Below are 22,528 nucleotides of genomic sequence, written 5' to 3' on the forward strand. Positions count from 1 at the left end.
GAAAAGATCCCTTCCAAGTCCCACTACTGAAGCAGCAATTGAAAAAAGGTGTGAATTTCTAGGGAGAACATTCCCTAGAAATCTCACTTAGAGAGAGTGCAATTTTGCCATAATTCTTAAATTTATTTACAATTTTAAATGTTGTATACACTTCAATTTACATACCAGGGAACTTGGTATTACATTTTATAGCAATTTACAGTAAATAAGAAGAAAACCAATGTGCATAATTAAAATTAACCTTTATTACTCCAAAACCAGATGTCAAATATGCAGTATACTTCTGTTTCTATTGGCATATTTCCAAAATACATGTACAACTGTAACTAGTCAGCCTAGACATTTCCTATACCGTTTTATAATATTTGGAAGTTCTCCCACGCTGAGCAGGATGCCACTATAGTAAGTTGACAAAAAGAGGCAAAAAAGAAAGTTGATCTTCTTTTGAAAGGGGGGAAAAAAAAAAAGCATGTGCTCTTACTAAAAAAACAAGGTTATAATCAAGCATTACACTCAGAAAATTCTAAAATACTATGTTACTTCTAGTTTTAGGTGTAGCTACCAGTTTCCATTCACATTTCTTGGCACCAGCCCAACTATTTTAATGTCCAAATATGGTAACCCTCAACATTAATATGCTAATACATGCCCTCTCTGCAACAGAAACTTGTAATCCCACAAACTACAACTGATTGTGCAGAAGGATTATGATCAAGATGTGTTATTCCTAAAATCCAGTTCCATGAGATCAGAGGAATACTGGTATATAATTGCTAGCCATCACTTCCACTTGATTGGAAACCAGTCTTGTTTTCAAAACCTTTTTTGTATTTTCTTAGAATTTCCCAAGGTTTCTGTAAGGGTTGAAAGAAAAGGTTTTATTTCCCTACTTCTACCATAGAACAGAACTAGAAATGTTATTTGAAACAACACATGCTTCAAACATTTTCTGAATTACTTTTCCGTGAGTGACGTTGTCCTCTTCGAAGAGATTATCTGTTGGATTATCAAACACCATACATAGTATTAATAGAAACTAGTTCTGTAGAATTTCCAGCAGTGTAAAAGCACTGTCATCAAAGCACTGTCATCTGTCGACTGCAGTAATAAAAATTTTAAGAAACTTGTCAGCAGCACATCAGAGGTCACAGGTATTTCTCTTATCCCTGCTATAGTTTCACCCAAAACATGGTCCAAAGAGGCTTAGACACATTTAGCCTGTTGTTTTTGCAATTTCTCTCCCAGCCATACATATGTGTATTTTAACCCCAAGAGTACTGGAAACATGACCACTAACATTTTTGTCTAGCATGGTGCTCCCAACCATCTAGCTTGTTCATTCTTTGAGATGTTTTGTTACATTTCTAAATAAGAAGTCTTTAATAGTGGTCTCTAACCTCAAACAGAGTATAAGCAATAGCTACACAACATTCTATTGCTTTACATCTCAGTCTGTCACTCACCATAACATCCCAGCGCACACATTGTGAGGTATCACTTCAAACACACATGTAGCAGCACGGCCCAGGAAGCTGTGCCAACACACACCAGTGGATCTGCATGTTTTTCTGCTCAGCTTCAACACATTTGATTGAATCAAAATGCTGAATTCAACCCTGAGATTTATCCTTCTGAATAACTTCTTGTGCGAAGAGTATAAGGAGCAGAGGATGAGGAACTTGCTTTATTTTGTGTCTTATTCTGATGAGACACAACAAATAGATGGGTAACAGAAGCTCACAAGAGACAGACTAATATTAAAGTGACACTAATGCCATACACACATCAGGAAGAGAAAAAAAGGCTATGCTGCGTAAGACTACTGCAATTGCTAGATGTACATTCTTCAAATTATCAGTTACATATCCCAGAAGTTATCATCTTACTTCTAGTTTTTTTCCCTCTAGAACCATTTGGATTTCTTTGGCATCCAAAGTCTCATATTTCAATAAAGCTTCTGCTAAATTCTTGTGTTCTTTTGCATGAGTCTTCAGGATGTTCTTCGCTCGCTCATAGGAGTCCTAATTTGAAGAACACGTAGAAGGAGATTTTAAGACTTTACAACAAAAACAACAGCAAGATCACACTTTAAAAATTGTTTCCAAGTAAATACAGCTTGAGACAAACATTTAAACTTGTGCCCTACATTTCAAAGCTAGTATGGCTCCTGATTCACAAAGCTTTAAAATACAGCCAGCATAATTAATGAAAAGCAACCAAACACTTAATGCCACCTGTGCATTTTGCACAAGTAGGGCTAAAAACAAAGTCCTGAGATAAACCCTAGTATTGTTACATATGACTTAGAAAAGACTTACTGAAAAATTTCCTGATTTTTATAACAATTTTTTTGCACTATGAGCAAAGCTACAGCATTCACAGATTTTTTCCTCAAAGACAAGCATTTTTAAATATTTATAAAACTCAAAACACTATGTAGTTTTAGAAAGCTGAAAGCTACCAGCTACACTAAGTCACCAGTTGCTGCAAGTGGATGTGCACTGCCAGCATTACCAGCTTCAACTTTTAGTTCTACCCTGGTAGTTCTCACAAGGCCAAATCAGTTCAAAAACAACTACAGGAAAAGTGTTACTCATTTAAATGTTACAAGTAATCCTCCTGCCTGTACCAAACGAAGTCAGTTTACCAGAACGGTGATCAGGAAGCCCAGTGATTATCAAATGTTACAAATTTCCCCAAGCATCTGACACTGATCAGTGTGAGGAACAGGACGCTGGAGGCAACATTCTGATCTGATATGGCCATTCCTGTGATTTTATACAAAATTACTTCTCTTGGGAGTTATGAAATGTGAAAGTAACATAAAACATCCACATCTGTTCTAAAACAATTTGTAGCCATACTTTCTCTGTGAATTGAATAGGAAAAATACAAATCCTGACCAAACAGAAGTGTTAAAGAGTATATTAAAGAGCCTAACACCACCAACTTGATTTACACTACTTGTGCATGACAATCACCAACAAGTTTTGATATGCAGAGATTCAAAGTTGCAGCTACATTAAATACTTGGGAATACTTCCATCCACTGGTGTATTTTCACCAGTATACACGACTTAAATGAAGTAATCAATCAAGCAGGTGTTCAATTGATCTCTGAATATCAGAGTGGAGGGGGAGAGGCTCTTACCCGTAGAAGTGTCCTCACTTCCTGTTCAATTGCAGACTGGGTTTCCGGGCTGACTTTCCCTGGATCAGTGTAGGTCATAACACCCAGCTAAACAACAACAAAAATATCTTTATCTTGCTACTGTTGCAGTCATACACATAAAACTCTCTAGGAGTTTCAGCACCTACTGCTTCTGCATGCAAACAAAATCATGAGTCAAATGCCTGCTGTAGCGCTCTAAGCAGAAGCAAAACAAGCCTATCCATCAACTGTGTAGTTACTGCAGAATTGTGTTTCAATAGGTCACAGTACAGATCCTAATTAGGTGCTTTCTTACTTAAAAACCAAAACAAAATGCCTAGACTACTAATACTTGATAAACAATCAACATAACTAAAGAACCTTCTAATGTCCAGAAAAGTCACTTTTGTTACCTCCTTTGCCCTCCCAGACTCAGAATTATCTTCAATTCCAAAATGTCTGGCTTTAGTATAACTATTTCCTGAAGATATTTGAGATTTTCAAGGAAATTCTGAAGTGAAAATCCTGCGAGGTAATTTTTTTAACTGTCATACACAGGATTTCTAGTTGAGCTCTCTATATCAGACCAGGTCATAAGGCTTACTCTTTTTGTGATAACTACTTACCCTAATCTCAAAGATCAGTGACAGACAAATAGGCTTTAGCTAGAGAACAGAACTTGGTTTTACTCCATATAAATATTAAAGGATTGATGATACTACCTTCTCACTCATTCCAAATCGAGTCACCATCAGTCTTGCAATTTTGGTAGCATTGTCAAAATCACTGGAAGCACCTGAGAGCAAACAGATCTAAGTTACATTACTGAAACCACATTAAACATGCCAGCCCACACCCTTGATCAAAAACTCTTTTAACTACCAATTAGCTGACCTGTTGTGATGTGATCACTTCCAAATATGAGCTCTTCTGCTACTCTTCCTCCCATACAGACATCCATCTGTGCGAGCAACTGGGATCTAGTTTCACTCCATCTGTCATTTTCTGGGAGCAAAGATACCTGTAAGGTACAGAACTGTGGTCAGCTAACAAAAACTGAAGAAGTACTGAAGTAATCTCAAAAATATTCTTGTTTATATGTGAAGCAGATAAAGATTTTATGTAACACTCTGCATGCTCTGGCATGCCTCTAGTATATGAATTCATCAGGACCCCTTGGAGGTGCTCAGTGGAACGACTGGAACAGCCTCCTCAGACCCTGAGCACCCCATCAATGTGAGCAACTACTGCCAGAAGAAACAGAACAAATCAACTTGCCCAGAGGATTCAGACCAGTGGTTTTCATTAACTGAACACATTAACTTGAAAAAGTTCAACAGGAAGAGACATAATAGAAATATTTTTCTGTTCAAATGCTTGGTAGATACAGGCAAAATAGAAAAACTTATGGATATCTATGCAAAAAACAAGGCAGGTAACCAATGAAGCTTAAAAAAGCCAAACTGGACAAAGAACAACCTGATAAAGGATTCTGTGTTATAAGTACAGTTGAGCTTCTACCTACCAGTCCTTTAGGTGTTCTTCAAAATTTTGCTGTTGGGTGCTATTTCAACTGCAGCAAAATGAAACTTACTTATATTCCTATTTCCTTGTACATGTGAACTGTTATACCAGTGCCCAATAATTTATTAAAAAATGAAGAAAGAAAGCTTTTTATCACACAGAAAGGATGACCTTGGGTTTTCCAAGAGACTGCTCATAACTGAGTATTTCAAAAGACTACAATATTCATTAACATAATCACAGCACATGGCATCATTACAAATTCTTCTATACCACCAAACCAACATAAAAATAAAACTAAATAAAGAAGTATTAATAAACTAAATAAAATTTTAAAATACTAAAAAATGGATGAAGAAACACTCACATGTCCCAGTGTTGTTCCTCGTGTCATGATTGTGGCCTTGTTGATCGGCATGGCATCCTTGGTGTAATAGGCAATGATAGCATGTCCAGACTCATGGTAAGCTGTGATGGTTTTGTTCTTCTCATCAATTTCTACACTTCTACGCTCAGGTCCTGAAACAGAGGAACATTAAATACACCTTTTTGTACAGCTGGCCACCACAATCCATACCCTACATAAACTCAAACAGGGCACAAAGCAGCCAAGGAACAGCAAGTGATCAAAGGGAACCAATACTTAAGTGCAAAATGTTTACGAGTCAGATTTCAATGTCTAAAAAATGGACCCAAACATATTCTACAGACAAGCTGCTTTTAAAGTAGTAGATTTAAAATGCAGTCTAAGTATCTGAGAAAACTCCATTTCCTCTCTCAAGCATGAATACACCAGATTTATAGTGGTTATGTCTAAGATGTTTAAGATTTGTGCTACCACATGAGAAGTTAAACAGATGCTCCAGATTTCTGGTCATCCATAAGGGAAGGATAAGAAATCAAGCCTGTGTCTCCCTCCAGGCTGAAGTATGACATGCAGCATTTTTAATTTTAAAAATGGTATGAAATTTTAAAGAATCTATTCTACACTAAATTTTACATACTACTCTCTGGTCTCAGAAGGTTCTATTCAGAAATAACTAATAAGAAAATTTATTTGTTAAAAAAAAATACAAACAAAGAAATCCCCCCCAACCCCACTATAAAAAAAAACCAAACCAACCAAACAAACAAAAAAAAACCAACAACAAAAAAAAAAGCCACAGTGCAACAATCTGAAAACAACACCATAAAAACTTCTCTATTCCCCTGTAAAAGTCCTTATCACGTAAGAAAATTGTAATATACATTAATGAATTGTAATATACATTAATGTCTTTTGTATAAAATCCTACCCATTAGAATTTTGTCCTTTGAGAATTCTAGTTCTTTCATGGTTACCATATCTTTTCCATCAACAGCTGCCTTTAAGGCAGCTTGATTTACAAGATTTTCAAGCTCTGCTCCAGAAAATCCTACTGTGCCTCGTGCAATTATTTCCGGATCAACAGCTGTAGGGGAAGAAAAAAAACCAAAGCAAAACCATTTTGTTTATTAGAGTCTATATTGCTCCTGAAATTTTAAGCAAGAATCATATTCTATTAAAAAATGATGCATTAAACATACAAAAATAATAAACAAACAAATCAGTTTTAAAAGAAATTAAGCTTAATTCTCAAGACACTATGAACTCTTAAGGACCACAGAGAAACACGACATAGGAGACAATTTTTGTGTTCTTTATTGATGCAGTAAAGCCACAATAGCTAATGGAACAAAGGACTAACCTGAGGGGGCAGATCCAGTATAAAATCTGTTACAAAAAGAGACTACAGTAAAATATTTACTTACATGGGTCATACTTGATTTTATTAAGGTACCACTTCAGAATTTCCGTGCGACCTCTTACATCAGGCTTGGGAACAGTAACTTGCATATCAAAGCGACCAGGACGTATTAGAGCACTAAGGGAAATGACAATTTAATACATTGACTCAAAAATACTGCAGGAAACTTACTAATGTATATCAAGGAACAAAAATCCATTGCTGGTTCTAAAGATATCTACACATATGAAAAGAATATGTTTTTCTTATCTGCTTGTAAAAAGACAGATTAAAGGTATTTATTGACAACTAATTTTAAAGGGTTTTTTTTGCATTTGAAAATTTTGTGTTCTGAACAAGGAATGCAGCTTATCAATTTAGCTGAAAAACTTGCAGAAATTTCAAATGTTTAGAAACATATTAATTATTTCTCCATATTTAACTCTGCAACCTATTAAATGCCAAAAACCAGTCAATACATATCCTTTTTAAGAGGGAGAACTCCAGCTATGACAGTGCAATACTTGAAGATTTTCACAAGCAACTTTGGTTTTGTTGCAGGTGTTTTTTACTATATGGTCTGTAAAAGAAGCAATGAATTATACTCACTTGTCTAATGCTTCAGGGAAGTTTGTGGCACCAATAATAACAACACCTTCATTTGGCTTAAAGCTGTGTGGAAAACAAAGTGTGATTTATTTTTTTTCTGGACACAGAATTTACAATTTTGTCAGTAACTACTGTTACTGACCTTACTGGCCAGTCAAAAACATGCTTTCACACTAAAACATGTGATCTAAGAATGACCATGTTAAACTCAACAACTGGTTAAAAACATGGTCTAATCTCTGTGTTGAGCTTCTACCTTTAGATATATAACCAGGCTAAAAAACTTAATTATTTAAAATAAACTGCAGCTGTTGTGCAAATACAACTCAAAAGCTTCTATATTCTTTACAGTAAGTCCATTAATGCTACTGTTGGTAGTACTAGAAAATAGCCATAAAAGCATATTAAATATATATCCTTAAAAGCATTACAAAAAATTACACAAAACTTCAAAGCTGACAAGAAAAAGTTCACCCACATACCAAAAATACCAGTCAGTCAAGCACCTTTTGTGCCCTCAGAATTCATATATTTACCCATCCATTTCAGCAAGGAGTTGATTAATGGTCTGTCTTGAATAGGGGTGCATTGGAGATTCAATTCTCTTCCCACCAACAGAGTCCAATTCATCAATGAAAATAACACAAGGTGCATTTGCTTTTGCTTCCCCTGACAAAAGGAAAATAGCAGAAGGAACCTTGAACCACACAAAGGAACAGACAGTCTATCAGGTACTTCAGGATTCTACTGTTTCTGTTATTCCTGGATTATAGAGTGTTCTATTAGACATGAAAAAAACTGTCTTGCTTTTAGTCTTAAAAAAAGGAAAGAGAATCTTCACTCTCTTTATCTTGCCATTTCAAAAATATATTTCCTTATCAGCTTATTCTTATCAGGCTACAAGAAATCACTAGTAAAATAAACTATGAAATTGTCCTATTTTGTATGAACTTCTTACAAGAGTTTATTTTATAGGCTTAGGTAGAGAATATTTGCCTATTAAATAAAAACAATATAAAACTTGATGGTCTCAACACTAAATTACTTTAATAGAACTTCCTGTTATTTTACAATGAAGGGCTCACACTCAAGTTTACAGGTATTAAAACACAAAATAAAAATGCTGTAATAAGCATGAAGACCATCAATTGGTACATGCATACCAGGATGCAATTAATTTTACCCCCCAGACATATCTGTAACATTAATATTACCAGTCAGGTGTCCACACTTCTGTAGTCAACAGAAGGAAATGCATTTTTAAGGTACTACATGCACTATATTTTGCACCCCATCCATGTAAATTCACATTTTTTTCTACAAATGCAAATTACTTTGTAAATTGTATGTATTTGACCCTATCAATCTTCCATTTAAGAGGGAAGCTGGATTTTCTCTTCCCCAATAATATTTTCACACTTAAAATAGGAAGTCTCTTCTGTGAAAGCTATAAATCTAAACATTAGTTTTGAAAGTTTTGTTATCCTGCCGATGGGTCTGCGAAAGGAAATGTCAGCTTATTTCCATACCATGATGCCATAAAGCTTTAATTCAGAGTAAAAAAAATCGAAATATGAGGGCAGTAATTGAGAAGGTTGACTCAATTTTTTCATCTTACATTTACAATTAAAATTTACTAGAATTTATATATGACTAAGTACATTACAATTTCAAATCTTCAATTTAGTGTATAGAACATTATATTTCTAATTAAATTACTACTTCTCTCTGGGACCATTGTAAAATCAGTTATAAGTTTAGCTATCATTTCATGTGATGGGTAGGAAGAAGTTACAGTTAACTGATGCTCAGAATTGGGACATTTACCTACACAATTAAAGCTTTATTTGTCTCATACATGACTACTTTCCAGTAACCGGAATTGTAACTAATCAAGCCATGTAAACAACACTGAATACTTATTAATCTTACATGTGAAAAGATTTCAAACCCAGGAATATTTAACTTACTAAAGAGGCTCCGGATGCGACTGGCTCCCACCCCAACAAACATCTCATCAAACTCGGAGCCGGACGCGTAATAGAATGGAACATCGGCTTCCCCCGCCACAGCCCGCGCAAGGAGCGTCTTGCCAGTACCAGGTGGTCCAACTAACAAAATGCCTAAAGACAAACAAAAAACCCAACAAAACCACCACACCCACACAGTCTTCTTATATGAGTAGTTTCTTCCATGCATTAGAGGAAATAATGTACACTTGGCTCCCAAAAGGTGCTAAGATCCCATTTCAGGTAGTGCTTATTACTGCCAGTCTGAAGGAGCTTCCTGGAACAGATCTAGATACAATTTGATCCATATTTAAACAACAACAAGGACTTGTAAGACCATCAAAACAGAAGCCTGAAATATTCTGCAGATTTAATGTTGAGTTTAGCAGCTGAATCCCTAATAGTGTTTGCTTCAGACTGATATTTTCCTGGCTGTTTCTGTGGAATTTTTTTTAATTAAATCCTTCCAAGTAACTGTCTTTAAACAGTGTAGAGCACTAACAGGAAACAGATTTCTCAGATCTATGCATTTCGGATTTATGTGGATTTCCACTATGATCTTAATCATCCTTTTACATAAAAACATTTGTTTCTGAACTATCTAAAGCAGTTAGGCACTAAAGGTGCTAAAAGCCATAAGGAAGAAATAAAGGACTTTTAAGAGTTCAGTTAATAAACCCTCCTGCTTTACAGGACAAAATACCACTGTTTATTAGTTCAATAACTGAAGAAGGCACAGTAAATTTTGTCTAACCTCAAAATTTTAGTTTGCATAATACATGAAGAAATAGTAAGAAACTAGGCTGTAAAGTAGTCACTCAGTACAGAACATGCCTCACAGCTATGGCTACATAGGTTTTTAACTTCTGCTGAGCAATTATTCTTACCTTTTGGAAGTTTACCTCCTAATACAGTAAATTTGTGGGGATTTTTCAGAAATTCCACTACTTCTTGCAATTCCTGCTTAGCTTCTTCAACCTATACATGAAAAACATGCCATAAAATAAGCATTTATAAAACACTGCATGTTTTTGTATGTAAGTTTTCTACTAGAGATTAAGTCCCTAATTGTGTATTGAAAAAAAATACAAACAGAAAAAGATTAAAGTGTACCACAGAATTTGTGTGGATACCAATATTTAATTCAACCTATCCTAAAACTGTTTGCAGGACTAAGTAAACATTAAACTCAGTAACACTGAAGGAACAACCAAAAAGTTCAAGACCAGGTATGACCAAAGAAATAAACACAAAATCAAAAATTCCAAATCAAAATATTAGTCTTTTTAATTAGAGAGAGACTAATTCTATTTGTCCAAGGGGAAGGAAAGAGGGAGGTCCTCATTTTGCCACTAATAGTCAAAGAACAATTGAACAGAAAAAACAGAGGTATCCTATCAGCAGTGACATGCCCACTTCTTTCTGGGAATCTCCCTATCTCCTGTCCCAACAACACTGCCTGAAAGAGATGGTGCTAAGACACAAACGACCAAATGGCATTATCATCTTCATATGCCAATTAACTTCTGCAAAAGGTAGATTAATATTGATATTTATGGCCTGCCATTTGCTATTATAGTCTTTAAAAATGTTATTCAACAAGTAGAGTGCACCTTTTATGAGGTATTGAATTCCACAAAAACAAAGTAGAAAAAAGAGTGGTTAAAACAAAGTTAAAAAAAAGTGGTTCCTTCACCTTGGAGTGGTCAATGCATATAAAGCTTCACTTCCTACAAAGAAATTTCTTGAACAGACTAAGACATTCATAATGATTAGCTAAACATCAGACTCACAATGATTACTTAAAACAAGAACTTGCACACATTTTACTTTTGATCTTACCCCTTTAACATGTTCGAAGGTGACATTTTTCAGCTGGATTGGATCAACTGCTGCATCAAAGATACTTGATGTTCGAAAGCGTACTAAGAGCAAACAGCAGATGACGAACAACAAATTTACACACAAAGTCATTTCATTGCAAGACTGAGTGCTGCACCTGAACACATGCCAGTAAGACACTGACCTTACACCTGCCCTTTTGACAGGGCATGTGTTCATTTACAACTGTCCAGCAGGAATAAGATTTATGTTTCAAAAAAATGTTTAAAATATTTGCAATTAATTCAGTGATATGCTTTTTAGTCACGTGTAGTACAGAAAGCTCCTCATCCAGAAGCATGTACACAAAGCCAGAACTTCTCCCTCAATGTTCCTATACATATCCTAACTTTCTTGAGACCCAGGTGATAACTAAGCATCAAGTTGAACATCTCCAGTTACGTTAGCTCAGCCTTTTGATTGTTCCACTATTTCCAAGAGATTTCTCAAGATGGCAATTTAGCAACGCAAGTTCCTGGTTGCTATAAACTAGGCTGTGATTACAGATTGAAAATTCAAACTATCTTGCTTACAGCTGATCTAGGTAACACATCATCTAAACTGAAAGTCAAATACCTAACTGGTGACCAGTCTCACTTCTCTGGTTCCATGTTACTACTTCACCAAAAGAAACACAGTAATTATACTGACACAGAACATTTCTGTTTTCATAAACGTTTTGTTGCACTGTCATCTGAAAGGCTGTAGCCAGAAGCAGTAAATAACTCTTAGGATAACTTTTCAGTGTACTAATAAAAACCAATCACAATGTCAAAACATATTTAATTTATGCTAAACCTGTTGGAAGAAACAACACAAGTGAAACAGTGTGAAAAAAAAACATTAACTAACCAGCATCAGAAAAGGAACCTTTCCCAGGTAAAAATGATGAATATATAGCAAGATAAAAACAAAGAACGAAGAGAAAGAAAGAAAGCAAACGTGATCTTCTTAAGGAATCTGTAAAAGAAAATAAAAACATATTTAACATGGGCTAAAATAAACTACTTTCTAATTGCAAAGACAAGATATGTGAATTAAAACAACTTACCAAGTGTTTTTTGCAGGAATACCTGTGCTTTCAAAAAGCCTTCTGCAAAACCAGTTTTAAAAGCATCCTGGTGTGCCTCAGGGATGTTTTTTGTTTTCATTAGTGTGTCTAAGTTTTCAACATCAATTCGTCGCTTTCTCAGGATAAAACCCTGCAATGTTTTCCAAAGCAGTGTTAGTATACACCAAGTTTTCATAAACAATTAACTTACCAGCTGGCCAACATGGGTGATAGGAAAAAAATAAAATTTCAACAGCATATAATTCACGTGCTACTGGGTTAGTTAGAGGGTACAGGCCAGTAGCTCAAGTGTGAATCCTCATGGTTTGAGCACAGGCATTCCCATTTTTGCCGAGCAGATCAGTTTTGGAGCCCTCCTGGATCCCAGCTCCAAACTGAAAACATACCCTAAGACAGATCTGTATACAGCCAGCTTTGTTCACTGCATTCAGTGGGACTTATTAGCTTAAGCTTCTTGCTTTATTTCCAATTGCAAAATATCTTTGCAAGTATCACTTTGATGGAGCTTAAGCAAATACATCTTATATGCCCTGTCAAATTTCAGAGCAGCACTGCATGGAGATAGCTCTGGTTTTATCTTTATCCACAGTACACCTAGTCCCCAGATGAAATAAACTACATATGCCTAGAAGAAGGGAAGAGTTCAAAGATAATTTACACACAGAGTTAAATGAAAAGCCTTAGTTAGCCTGACTTGCGTACAATCAGCAATTAGAAGCAAAAAGTACCCAGGTTATCTTGGTTTTGTTACTGCTTTGGATAATTATCTGCTGACTTGAAAACACACATTCTTGTATGTTAAACTAGCTGTATTTCTGCTCAAAGAAATAATTCCTTTGACTTGAAGCTATTTTTAGTTTATATTCTGTTTTAGAAACAGAAAATAAAGAATTTAATTTCTAGAGTTAAAACCACAGTTATATGCTGAAACTGATCTCCTAAAAATTCAAATAATTGGTGATATATGGAACAAATATATGCATTAATAAGAAAAAACAATACACTGCCATTAGCTCAAGTTTTAGAATTAGGAATTATTTTCATGCTAGTGAAAGAAAATACCCCTGGTAAATTTTGAAGGTTTAGTCAAGAGAAAGAGGTGGTTTGAGTAAGCCCAAAACAACTTAATGTTACTTATATTTACCTTCAAAATTGAAGAAAGTGAACTTTTTGTTTCTGTGAATTGATCAGATGTTGACTGCAGACGTCTTGATCTTGATCTCAGAGTCTTAAAGTTCCGTGTCTGTATGTAAACTTTATGTAGTAAGAATAAACAGAAGTTAAAACCTAATCATTATTACCACTACCAAAAAAAAGTCTTAAGAAATTTCTGAAACTATTATATGAAAGAATATGGAATATAATCTTCCCAACATATCCACTGTACTGTAAATGGATAGTTATGTAATCACGAACTCTATTTGTCATCTGACCTGGCCAGTAAACTTTTGTTTCACATAAATTTTCAAGTTAAAATAATCTGGGTTCATGTTGTAAATTATAGCTAATTGGCCAACTCAGGGAAGAGGAGACATTCAGACAGTTAAATCCAGGCAGGCTGACAAAAATGAAACATTCAGAAGCAAATGCAGAAGGATGGGAATAATGCTTTGTGAGCTCTGCTGGTAAAATGCCCTGAGGAGAACTGGAATGGTTTCGGCGTACTGTTAACTTCCTTAGTGACAAAAGAAAGGAGACCCTTTAATCACAGTGAGCTAATGACACTCTAAGTTCTCTCCTACCACATCAGAAACCTTGTGAGGGACATTTTACCACAAGTGAACGTTTTTCTTCCTTTACTACTATATTTTAAAATAAACAGCAACACCAGTCAATTAGACTGGTTTCACTAAGCTATTTGTTGTTCTAGAACAGCACCAGATAAAAAGAACTTCTGCAGCTGACCCTTGAGTCCTGCTCAAAAAAGGTCTAACATTTGATCAGGTAGTGCTGGACCTTGTCCAGCTCAGATTTGAAAATCTCCAAGGATTAAGATAACCAAACTTCTCCACATGATCTGTTTCAGAATTTAACCATTCTCAATGTGAAAATTTTCAAACAGGTTTTATTTCATTTGCTTTTACTTGGGATTGTTGCCTCTTCTTTGAGGTGTATATGAGAAGGGTAACTGATATGGCTCCAACAGCAATTGGATCACTCCTTGCCTTTTATTCTGCTAACTAAAACCTCAGATCCTTCAGCTTCCCCCCTGTATAAAATGCTTAAAAATCTGCCCCCTTCCTTGTGACTCATTACTGGGCTATCTCCATACTGTCAGCATTTCTCTTTGCCACAGGATACAAACACAGATATACCTACAGGTGGCATCAGAAGAACTGAATTTAGACAATACCTGAACTTCCTGAACTCTTCATTATGTTTTCACTAATGCCACCAGTCACCACACCCCTCAGAAAATTCAACTGGATGAGTACTGAATTCAACATATTTATTGATTCAAAAATAGTCAATTCATCTGTGGTCTTTTGAGATTACGATCCACAAATACTGACATCTTGGAACAACATGGTGATTACTAAATTCTGGAAATACACTACTCAAGTGCAAAAAATAACTTCATGATTTAAAGTGTTAATATTGACCTAAGTTTCTCCTGGAAGCTTACTGGTATTTCCTGAGTGATGCCTCTACAACAAATCCAAAAATACTTTTCCAGAACAGACAAATGCTGTAGAGATTAAAACCAGTGTAGTTTAATGCTTTATACCTGGCCAACACCGAACATCTGAACAGAAATTTTGGAGGGGATGAGGATGTTGTCCGTACAAACAAGATGAGCGTAAAGCACTGAAAACATCCACAAAACCTGCAAAAAGATACAACAAAGTGTAAATACACCCTGTCTTAAATGGCAACTTAACATTACTTCTTGCACAGTTTGTTTTTTTAGTTTTTAAAATATTAATTCTATTTTACTATAGTACTCCAGGCATCTTTAATTAAACAAATTACCAGAACATCTATCAAAGCTTTGAAGCATTTCCAAGTATTTATTTGCTTTCAGGCAATTGTCAGTGAGCTATTTTTTTTTTTGTATCTCACAACACAATGCAATTTAAAATCTTCTCTCTAACAGCAGCCCTGCAATATTATTCCTTACACTCCTTCTTTCTAATGCAGTACTACATAGACAGTATCTCAAATGCCAGCTACATACTTCTTTTTCTAATAGACTTTTAAGCATCTGCGATGGTATTCCTTCATTTTAGACTAATTCCAACAAAACACCTTCACCTGCAAGGAACTACTCTTGTTTATTTCAGCAATTAAATACTCTACATGGAGTATTAACAGCTTGCTACCTTGAATTCCTTTCTAATTAGTATCTTTGTGTCACATTCCTTCAAGTAAAAAATTGATAAAAATGTAATCTAGGGATGTCTATGACATAAGTAGATTAGCAAAATCTAATGTCTCGATGAAATAAACTGGTGGTATATTCACAGCTCAGGCTCATCATTAAGAGATAGAGCTGAGTTCAGAAAAGTTTAACAGCAACCAAACTCAAATCCAAACAATTAGTTGAATTTTCTAAATTTCTCAAGTTTACAGAGACAAGCTATATACAGGAAAGAATCCATTAACACTCTTTATTAAATACATTTAACTACAAATTATCTACAGCACAAGAGATTAAACTGAAGAATAACTGTATTCATCTTTGTAATTTAACTCTCACAAACACTTCACTCAAACATACCATGCTTATTTTCAAAGAAGGACTGAGCAGAGACATATGACGTGTGCCACTGCGAGGAGACTTTGCTTTCTGTACAGTAGCCAGGAAGCAGCCTGTTCACCAACTCTCTGAACTGGTTAGCTTTCAAATCAGACAATCCCAGATCTCTTAAATTTTTAAATACAGACTGAAAAATAGAAATAAATGTTAAAAATTTACAGAAGGTTACCCTAGAGAAAAAATTTCCCAGTAGCCCCAGAAGCAAATACAGACCGAAAAAAAAGAAACCAACCAAACAAAAAAACCCAACAAAGACCCAACAATGGAATCTCAACACAGTGGTGAGCAGTACAACCCATGCAGATTTCCACAGTTCTGCAGTTACTGAGAAATTCCATGGTTTTCCTCCCAAAAAAGTGCTTAGTTACAAAACTCATAAGAAATGAGTTGAAAGAGAAGTGGCAATATCTAATACTACTTGGCACTGTTTTAATTTTCAACGTCAAAAGCAAAAAATACCCAATGATAATGAAAGATGTTTTAACAGAAAAATAAAACCAAACATGAAACCATGCCACTTAATCTCTCAAAAACCTTCAACACGTCTTAAGTTACAGTCCCCATTTCCTCACAAGCAATAATGACACAGACTTTGTTACAACTCAGAATAAAAAGGTAATATAGGGTTTATTAACAGAAAACTTATTGCTACTTTACAGAAAGAACTATTAAACTGGAAATGAAAACAAATCCCTTCCTCATTTGCAAAGTATTACTGAGACAAGTACCAGCTCTTTTTTAAAATGAAATACTGTAATTTTGTAGAATCCTTACTGGCAAAACACTGACTGACTGCAGGTCTGCCAAAAGGATACATTCTACATGTTAACATCCTGTTTTGTTTAGTCATATTACATTATTTTATAGACCAGTCAAATATTACATTCAATTAAACTCATATTATTCAGATTTAATATCAGTTAAACCATCACTTTTTCAAAAGGTTTTTTGTACCTCACTCTTCTGAGGATCATGCTCTGGGGAGGTGTCCCTCTGGACAGGCTGTATGGATGCTTTGCTGGCAGAAGTTGTGGAGTTTTTTGGTGAATGAAAGGCATTGATAAGGTGACTCAGAGGAACAGTAGCCTGGAAAAAAACAGATAAGGACTTAAACTTGTTTAAACTATTTAAATATACTTCTGTTCCAAATTCTAACTTATAACAGCATATCTTGTACACTGCCTTTTAAATGAGGACCTAATTATAAACCACATTATCTTCAACACCACAGTGTTAGCTGATACCTCTTTTTAAAGAGAAAAAAAGAGAAAGTTTAAGCATGTATGACAGATTAGAAACTCGTATTTTCATCTCTAAAGCAATACTTTTATAACTTGAATTATCTGTACTTTTTCTTGCATTATTATTAGCCATTCCCAAATGTTGCCTTTATGTTTTCTTCCTTAGGATCACACTTTCAGCTTAAGGATCAAAATGAAATCCACAAAGCAGACAGTCAAATCTGCAGCTCGGCAGCATTCAGCCAACTCCACCTCAGGAATCAGTACAGAAGCCCAGGTGCACCATGTAGCAGGGCTCCTCCTCCTGACACGACTCCATCTCTTGTGAACATATGGGACAAACAACCCCAGCAATATGTTCAAACAACCCCAGCAGTTCCGAACCTCCTCAAACTCTGTACACGTCCCAGGAGCTGGGACACAACCCTGGCTACTGGAATGATCCCTAATTGCAATTCCTGACTGAAGCACAATTGGGATGTCTATGAACGTCCTCCTGCAAGGACTACCATCTCTGTGTTGACCAGACAGCAGATCAAAAGAAACAATGCTGTGAGACATGAAAACTGTTTCATAACTAATTGTACAAAATTGTAATTAGACTCCGAGTTTGTGGCAAAACCATAAAGTCTCTAGAGGTCAAAACCAACATCCCAACCACTAACCAAACTTTCCATCTGCATTTCTCACTCTGGTGAAATGACACCTCCCTAAAAACATATAAACTCTTCCATTTCACTACTCTAATGAAAGCTTTAAACACATTCTCCACGTGTGGAAAGAACAACCAAATCCTATAGTCTATCACACACTAATACAAAACTTAAAAATAAAACCAAAACCACTGTTTCAGATCAAAGTCCATAAAACTCACCAGTCCCATCAGACTCATTGCCTAATTAAAGGTGCCTTCCTGATTGTGTTTAGACTGTTCTGTGTAACAAATTACAACGGTTTTCCCTCCACTAACTCTTCTAAGTCATTTCCTCTTGGCTTTCACAAGAACCCGTTAAAATTAACAGCATAGTTTAACTGTAGTAACACGTCAGCACCCCTTGCTTCTGCTACAAAAACAGACACTAAAAAGCGCCATGTAAGGTTATTTCGTCGTTTCAGAATGCTTTTACTCTTTCCAAACTTTTACTGTACCCCTCTCTCTCTCCCGAATTTATGTATCTTTTTCCTCGATGCGGACCGCACACCGCCCTAGCCCCCACCCGCTCCTCTCCCAGCTGCGGCCGCGCTGACGCCCGAAGCCCCGGGAACGTGGCAGGCAGGAACGCGGCTCCTCCCGTCGCTGCCCGCAGCCGCCGGGCCTTCCGAGCGCCTCCGCCCGGACACGGAGCGAGCCCCCGCCGGGAGCGGGACCGGGGCAAGGCGAGCCGCGCACGGCACTGGGCCGGAGCGCCTCGCCAGCCGCTCACCTGGGGCTGTACGGTGGAGAAGGAAAACATCCTGCCGGCGGGGCCGGCGGCGGCCGCAGGCGCCTCTTCCGCCTCGCAGCCCAGCCGCAGGAACCCGCCCGCTGTGGCCGCCGGCGGCGAGGAGGCGCCGCAGCTCCGCTCCGGGAAATGTCCGCCCCGCGGCCGCGCCGACCGGGCCGAGCCGCCCCGGAAGCGGCGGCAGCAGCGCAAAGAGCTTCCGGGCCGCCGCCGCTGCCCCGCGCAGCCGCCGCCTCGGGGCGGAGGCGGAAGAAGGGAGCGGGCGCAGCCGGTGCTGGGGTGCCCGGGCAGGGGGGCGGTCGGGGAGGGCCCCGCGGGGGACCCGCTCTCGGCCGGCGGCGGTGCAACTGCCGGAGGGTCCTGCCCCTGCTCGCTGTCATCGCCCCCGGGTGCTGTCCGGAACGCGGGTCGTTAACCGGCGCGCAGCGTGATATTTCTAATTTTTATTCTAGTTTGCACAACGTAGGGACATAGGTGGTGACCCACGAAAGGCTGGCTTACCAATCATAAAACTTGACACTATACATTTTAACAACGACATCAACATTCCTTGCTTACAAATTACATAAGTCTTTTGTTTATTAGACTTTAACCCCGTATTTGTTAGCTATAGAGCTCCCTTCTCATGCTAATCAGTGTGTAGGTGCAATTCTTCCTTCCATTTAAGTCTGGGGTCCCTTTTGGTAAGGTGGTCAGGGTCTCCCACTGCCAGAATTACCCTTCCCCAGTTACTGCTCAGTCCTGACTTCAATCCTGGTGGCTCTTGTCCAGACAGCCCATTTGTCTTGGGATTATCTTTCCTTTTCCTTAAAACAAAATATTAGCCAAGTGTATGATGTTTCTAAAGCAATGGAGGATAGGGAGGTGATTCGAGACAGCCAGCACAGTTCCACCGAGGGAAAATCCTCTCTGACCAACCTAGTGGCCTTCTAGGATAGAGTAACTGTATCAGTGAATAAGGGAAGGGCTATGGATGTCATTTATCTGGACTTCCACAAAGCCGATTTTTGCGGGAGTTTATTAGCGTTTTCTTTCTTTCACCGGTCCACAGCTCTTAACTAAAAGTGCTCCCCCCACACCAACTTGCACTGCTCTGGATGAGCACAGCCGCACTGCTCCCTCCCCCTGCCTTTGTATATATACATCTCTTCTGTTTTCCACTAGCACTCTCCTGATCAAAGTCACATAACTCAGCTTGCTGATTAGGCAGAAACCTCACCTGACAGCAGTAAAAAAATCTAAAAGGCGATAAACATTTACCTAGATCCACTCCATGAAGCAGCTTTCCACTTAGCTATACAATGGCTCACGCTGCCTCGAGGGAAGAGAGAGGTGTTGCCCTCTCTCCATGAGCTCAGGCTGTAGTGGAGTACACACTCCTGATGCACTACCATTGCTGGCATACCCTGATGTCTGCCTAGGGTGCCAGCACAAGAACCAACCCTTCTCTCAGCTGGATTTTTCCACTGGCATTGCAGCCTGTGAGACACACCTAAACTAATGTTGCAGAGTTAAATGACACACAGATAAGGAAAAATTGTATTTTAATACCAATACAAAAAGCTAATTTAAAACATGTTTTCTGCATTTGCTTATTAAATTGCAGGCATTGCTGGGATCTGTGGGATAGCATTTTGCCTTCACAAGTCACAAGCAAGGTCTCTCTGACTAGGTGTAAGTGATGTATCTTGGAGCAAAACAAGGGCCTGATAACTAATCTGCTGTCTGAAAGGAGACCTGCTGTTGTGCACTGACCTCTGCAGTGACAGCTCTTTGCTGATGCACAGACTGCAACAGAACAATTATGATCAGTGTGAATGAAACGTGAACAGCCATGTACATGTGAGACCAACATAAAATCAGTAAGGCAAGGGTTAAAAAAGTGACCTAGAACACAGCTGAGAGCAGTAAAACTGGTAAACACTGAGAGCTGTGCAGTGCAAACTGAGCAGAAGGCCTGTGCTCTGGGAACAGGAGGATGACAGCCAGGTCAGAGTACACTGTAAATGGCATCCCTGCCCCTGCTGTCTCAAGAGGGAGGCAGAATGTAGCCATGGAGATACCCAAAATAAGGAAACAAATTGTGGAACAACCGTCTGAGATAAATAGCAGATGAAGCAACTGACTACATCAATCTAACTCCTCATCAGCACAGACACGCCCAGGGAGCGGTTTGCCATCGCTGGCCCAGAAAATGCAAAGAGACAGCGAGGGATGAATGGCAGTTGTGAGAACTGGACAGGGCACGTTCTCTGGCAGACAAGCCCTCCTGGCTGTGCCATTTTGGACACAGGTCTTGGAGCTATCAAGTATGCAAGTGGGAGAAAATGATACAAAAATAGAATAACCTTGAGTTGGAAAGGGACCCATCAAGACCATCGAGTCCAACTCCTGTCCCTGCAAAGGACACCTTCAAGCCTCCCATAGGAATAGGAGGATAGAACCTACTCACAGCAAGTTACAACCTAGAGCCAAGCAGGAAAAACCTAGATTCCCACCCTGGCGATCAGCCAGCCCAGACGGGCGGTGGTTTGTCACGGGCGCGTTCTGAGGGCACCTCCCGCGGCCGCCCCGCGGGCTCTCGCGAGAGCTCGCGTTGCCGTTGGTGAGGGCGCGGGCGGGACGGGGCGGGGCCGCTTTGAATCGCGGCGGGCCCGGGGCCGGGCGCGCCATGGCACCCGAGCGGCCCGGGGGGGAGCGGGGCGATGCTGCCAGCCCCAGCGCCGCCACAGCCGCCGGCTCGACGCGCGTTGAGGTCCCCCGGCCGCCCTCCATTGAGGAATTCACCATCGTGAAGCCCATCAGCCGCGGCGCCTTCGGGAAGGTGTACCTGGGCCGTAAGGCAGGCCGGCTCTATGCCGTGAAGGTGAGGCGAGGCCGGGGTCCAGCGCTGCTGCCGAGCAGCCCTGTGCGGGAGAGGGGCGAACTGAGGGACGGGGAGGGCTGGCCCCGGTATGAGCCCCGGGCCCTCCCCGGGGAGCGGCCGCTGCTCGGGCACAGCCTGTGCTCCGGGACGCGCTGTCCGCACGGCCGTGCCCCGTTCTCACCTCCCTGAGGCCTGGAGGGTTTGGTCAGGGGACCTCTGATAACGACAGCTGCTTTTAGAAGTATTTTAAGTAAGGGGAAAAAACGGCAAAAACCTTGCCAAGTGCCCCGGCGCTGTTGGCGTCTCGCCTTGTATACAGCTGCTGTAGCTGAGCCCCCTCAGCTCCTGTGCCTGCCGGGGGGTAAAGCACCGCCTCCGAGAGACTATACGAGAATAAATTATAAAAGGCGTTCTTGCTGAGTATTTTAAGAAAGCTCAACAAAAACCTGTTGTGTTTTCTATGTCGTTGCACAAAGAGCTAAAACCTAGGCTGGTTGTTAGTAAGAAGCTTACCAATTATTCGTGTAAACTTGACTTTGTGATTAAAAGGATCGTAACAATCTACACAGTACACAATAGGAAACGTAAAAGCAGTCGTACAAAATAGGCAATGCTGTGCAGAGCTGTACATCTCTATGCAGTTTTATTATGAGCATTTTGAGGTTAAATCATTTGTGTGCTCTGTTTTGTTTTTCAGGTGATGAAAAAAGCAGACATGATCAACAAAAATATGGTTCACCAGGTGCAGGCAGAGAGGGATGCACTGGCTCTCAGTAAAAGTCCTTTCATTGTGCACTTATACTACTCACTTCAGTCAGCAAACAACATCTATTTAGTGAGTAAAAAAATGGCTGTGGCATTTTATGGTAGTCTTGAAAATTGAGCGTCAACTATAATGATATCTCTAAACATTTTTATAATGGTACTCCTTAGTCACTTTAACATCTTTCTCACAATGGTTGAAGAAGTAAAATATTTCTCTTCCTCTGATGTCTTTGGGCTCTTTCTGCTCATGTTCCCCTCTCTTACAGGAGAAACTTAGAAATTCTAACAACTGTTCTATCTTAGAAATATGTAGAAATCTTGGGGAAAACAAGAAATCATTCTGTTCAAGCAGAAGCCAAGTGACTGGAAGGTACTCCATGACTCACTTAAAGGAAATTTATTTTACTTATTGCTAGTGCTCAAATTTTGTTACAGTTGTTGG

General features: G+C 38.9%; 1 protein-coding gene across 1 annotated transcript; it reads right to left on the bottom strand.

Moving 5' to 3' along the window:
* Positions 1–223: 223 nt before the first annotated feature.
* On the bottom strand, positions 224–18,601 carry YME1L1 (YME1 like 1 ATPase). The gene is made up of 19 exons (XM_066551979.1): positions 18,438–18,601; positions 16,727–16,858; positions 15,734–15,899; positions 14,741–14,839; positions 13,157–13,266; positions 11,992–12,142; positions 11,793–11,900; positions 10,902–10,984; positions 9,947–10,037; positions 9,021–9,173; positions 7,587–7,719; positions 7,051–7,113; positions 6,467–6,579; positions 5,971–6,126; positions 5,043–5,194; positions 4,046–4,172; positions 3,874–3,947; positions 3,152–3,238; positions 224–2,021 (listed from the first exon to the last, which is right to left on the bottom strand). Exons 1-19 carry the CDS (start codon positions 18,465–18,467, stop codon positions 1,878–1,880), a joined length of 2,172 nt encoding a protein of 723 aa, XP_066408076.1. The 5' UTR covers positions 18,468–18,601; the 3' UTR covers positions 224–1,877.
* Positions 18,602–22,528: the final 3,927 nt, after the last annotated feature.

Source organism: Molothrus aeneus, chromosome 1 (genome assembly GCF_037042795.1).
Source record: "Molothrus aeneus isolate 106 chromosome 1, BPBGC_Maene_1.0, whole genome shotgun sequence".
Classification (NCBI taxonomy): domain Eukaryota; kingdom Metazoa; phylum Chordata; class Aves; order Passeriformes; family Icteridae; genus Molothrus; species Molothrus aeneus.

Excerpts from the sequence above, each read along its gene's own strand:
- YME1L1 (XM_066551979.1), bottom strand. The coding sequence starts at position 18,467 with ATGTTTTCCTTCTCCACCGTACAGCCCCAG. Across the intron at positions 10,985-11,792 it reads AGGTTCCTTTTCTGATGCTG|TACGCTTTCGAACATCAAGT; the intron begins GTTAGTTAATGT and ends GTTTGCTCTTAG. Across the intron at positions 5,195-5,970 it reads AAAGGACAAAATTCTAATGG|GACCTGAGCGTAGAAGTGTA; the intron begins GTAGGATTTTAT and ends CCTCTGTTTCAG.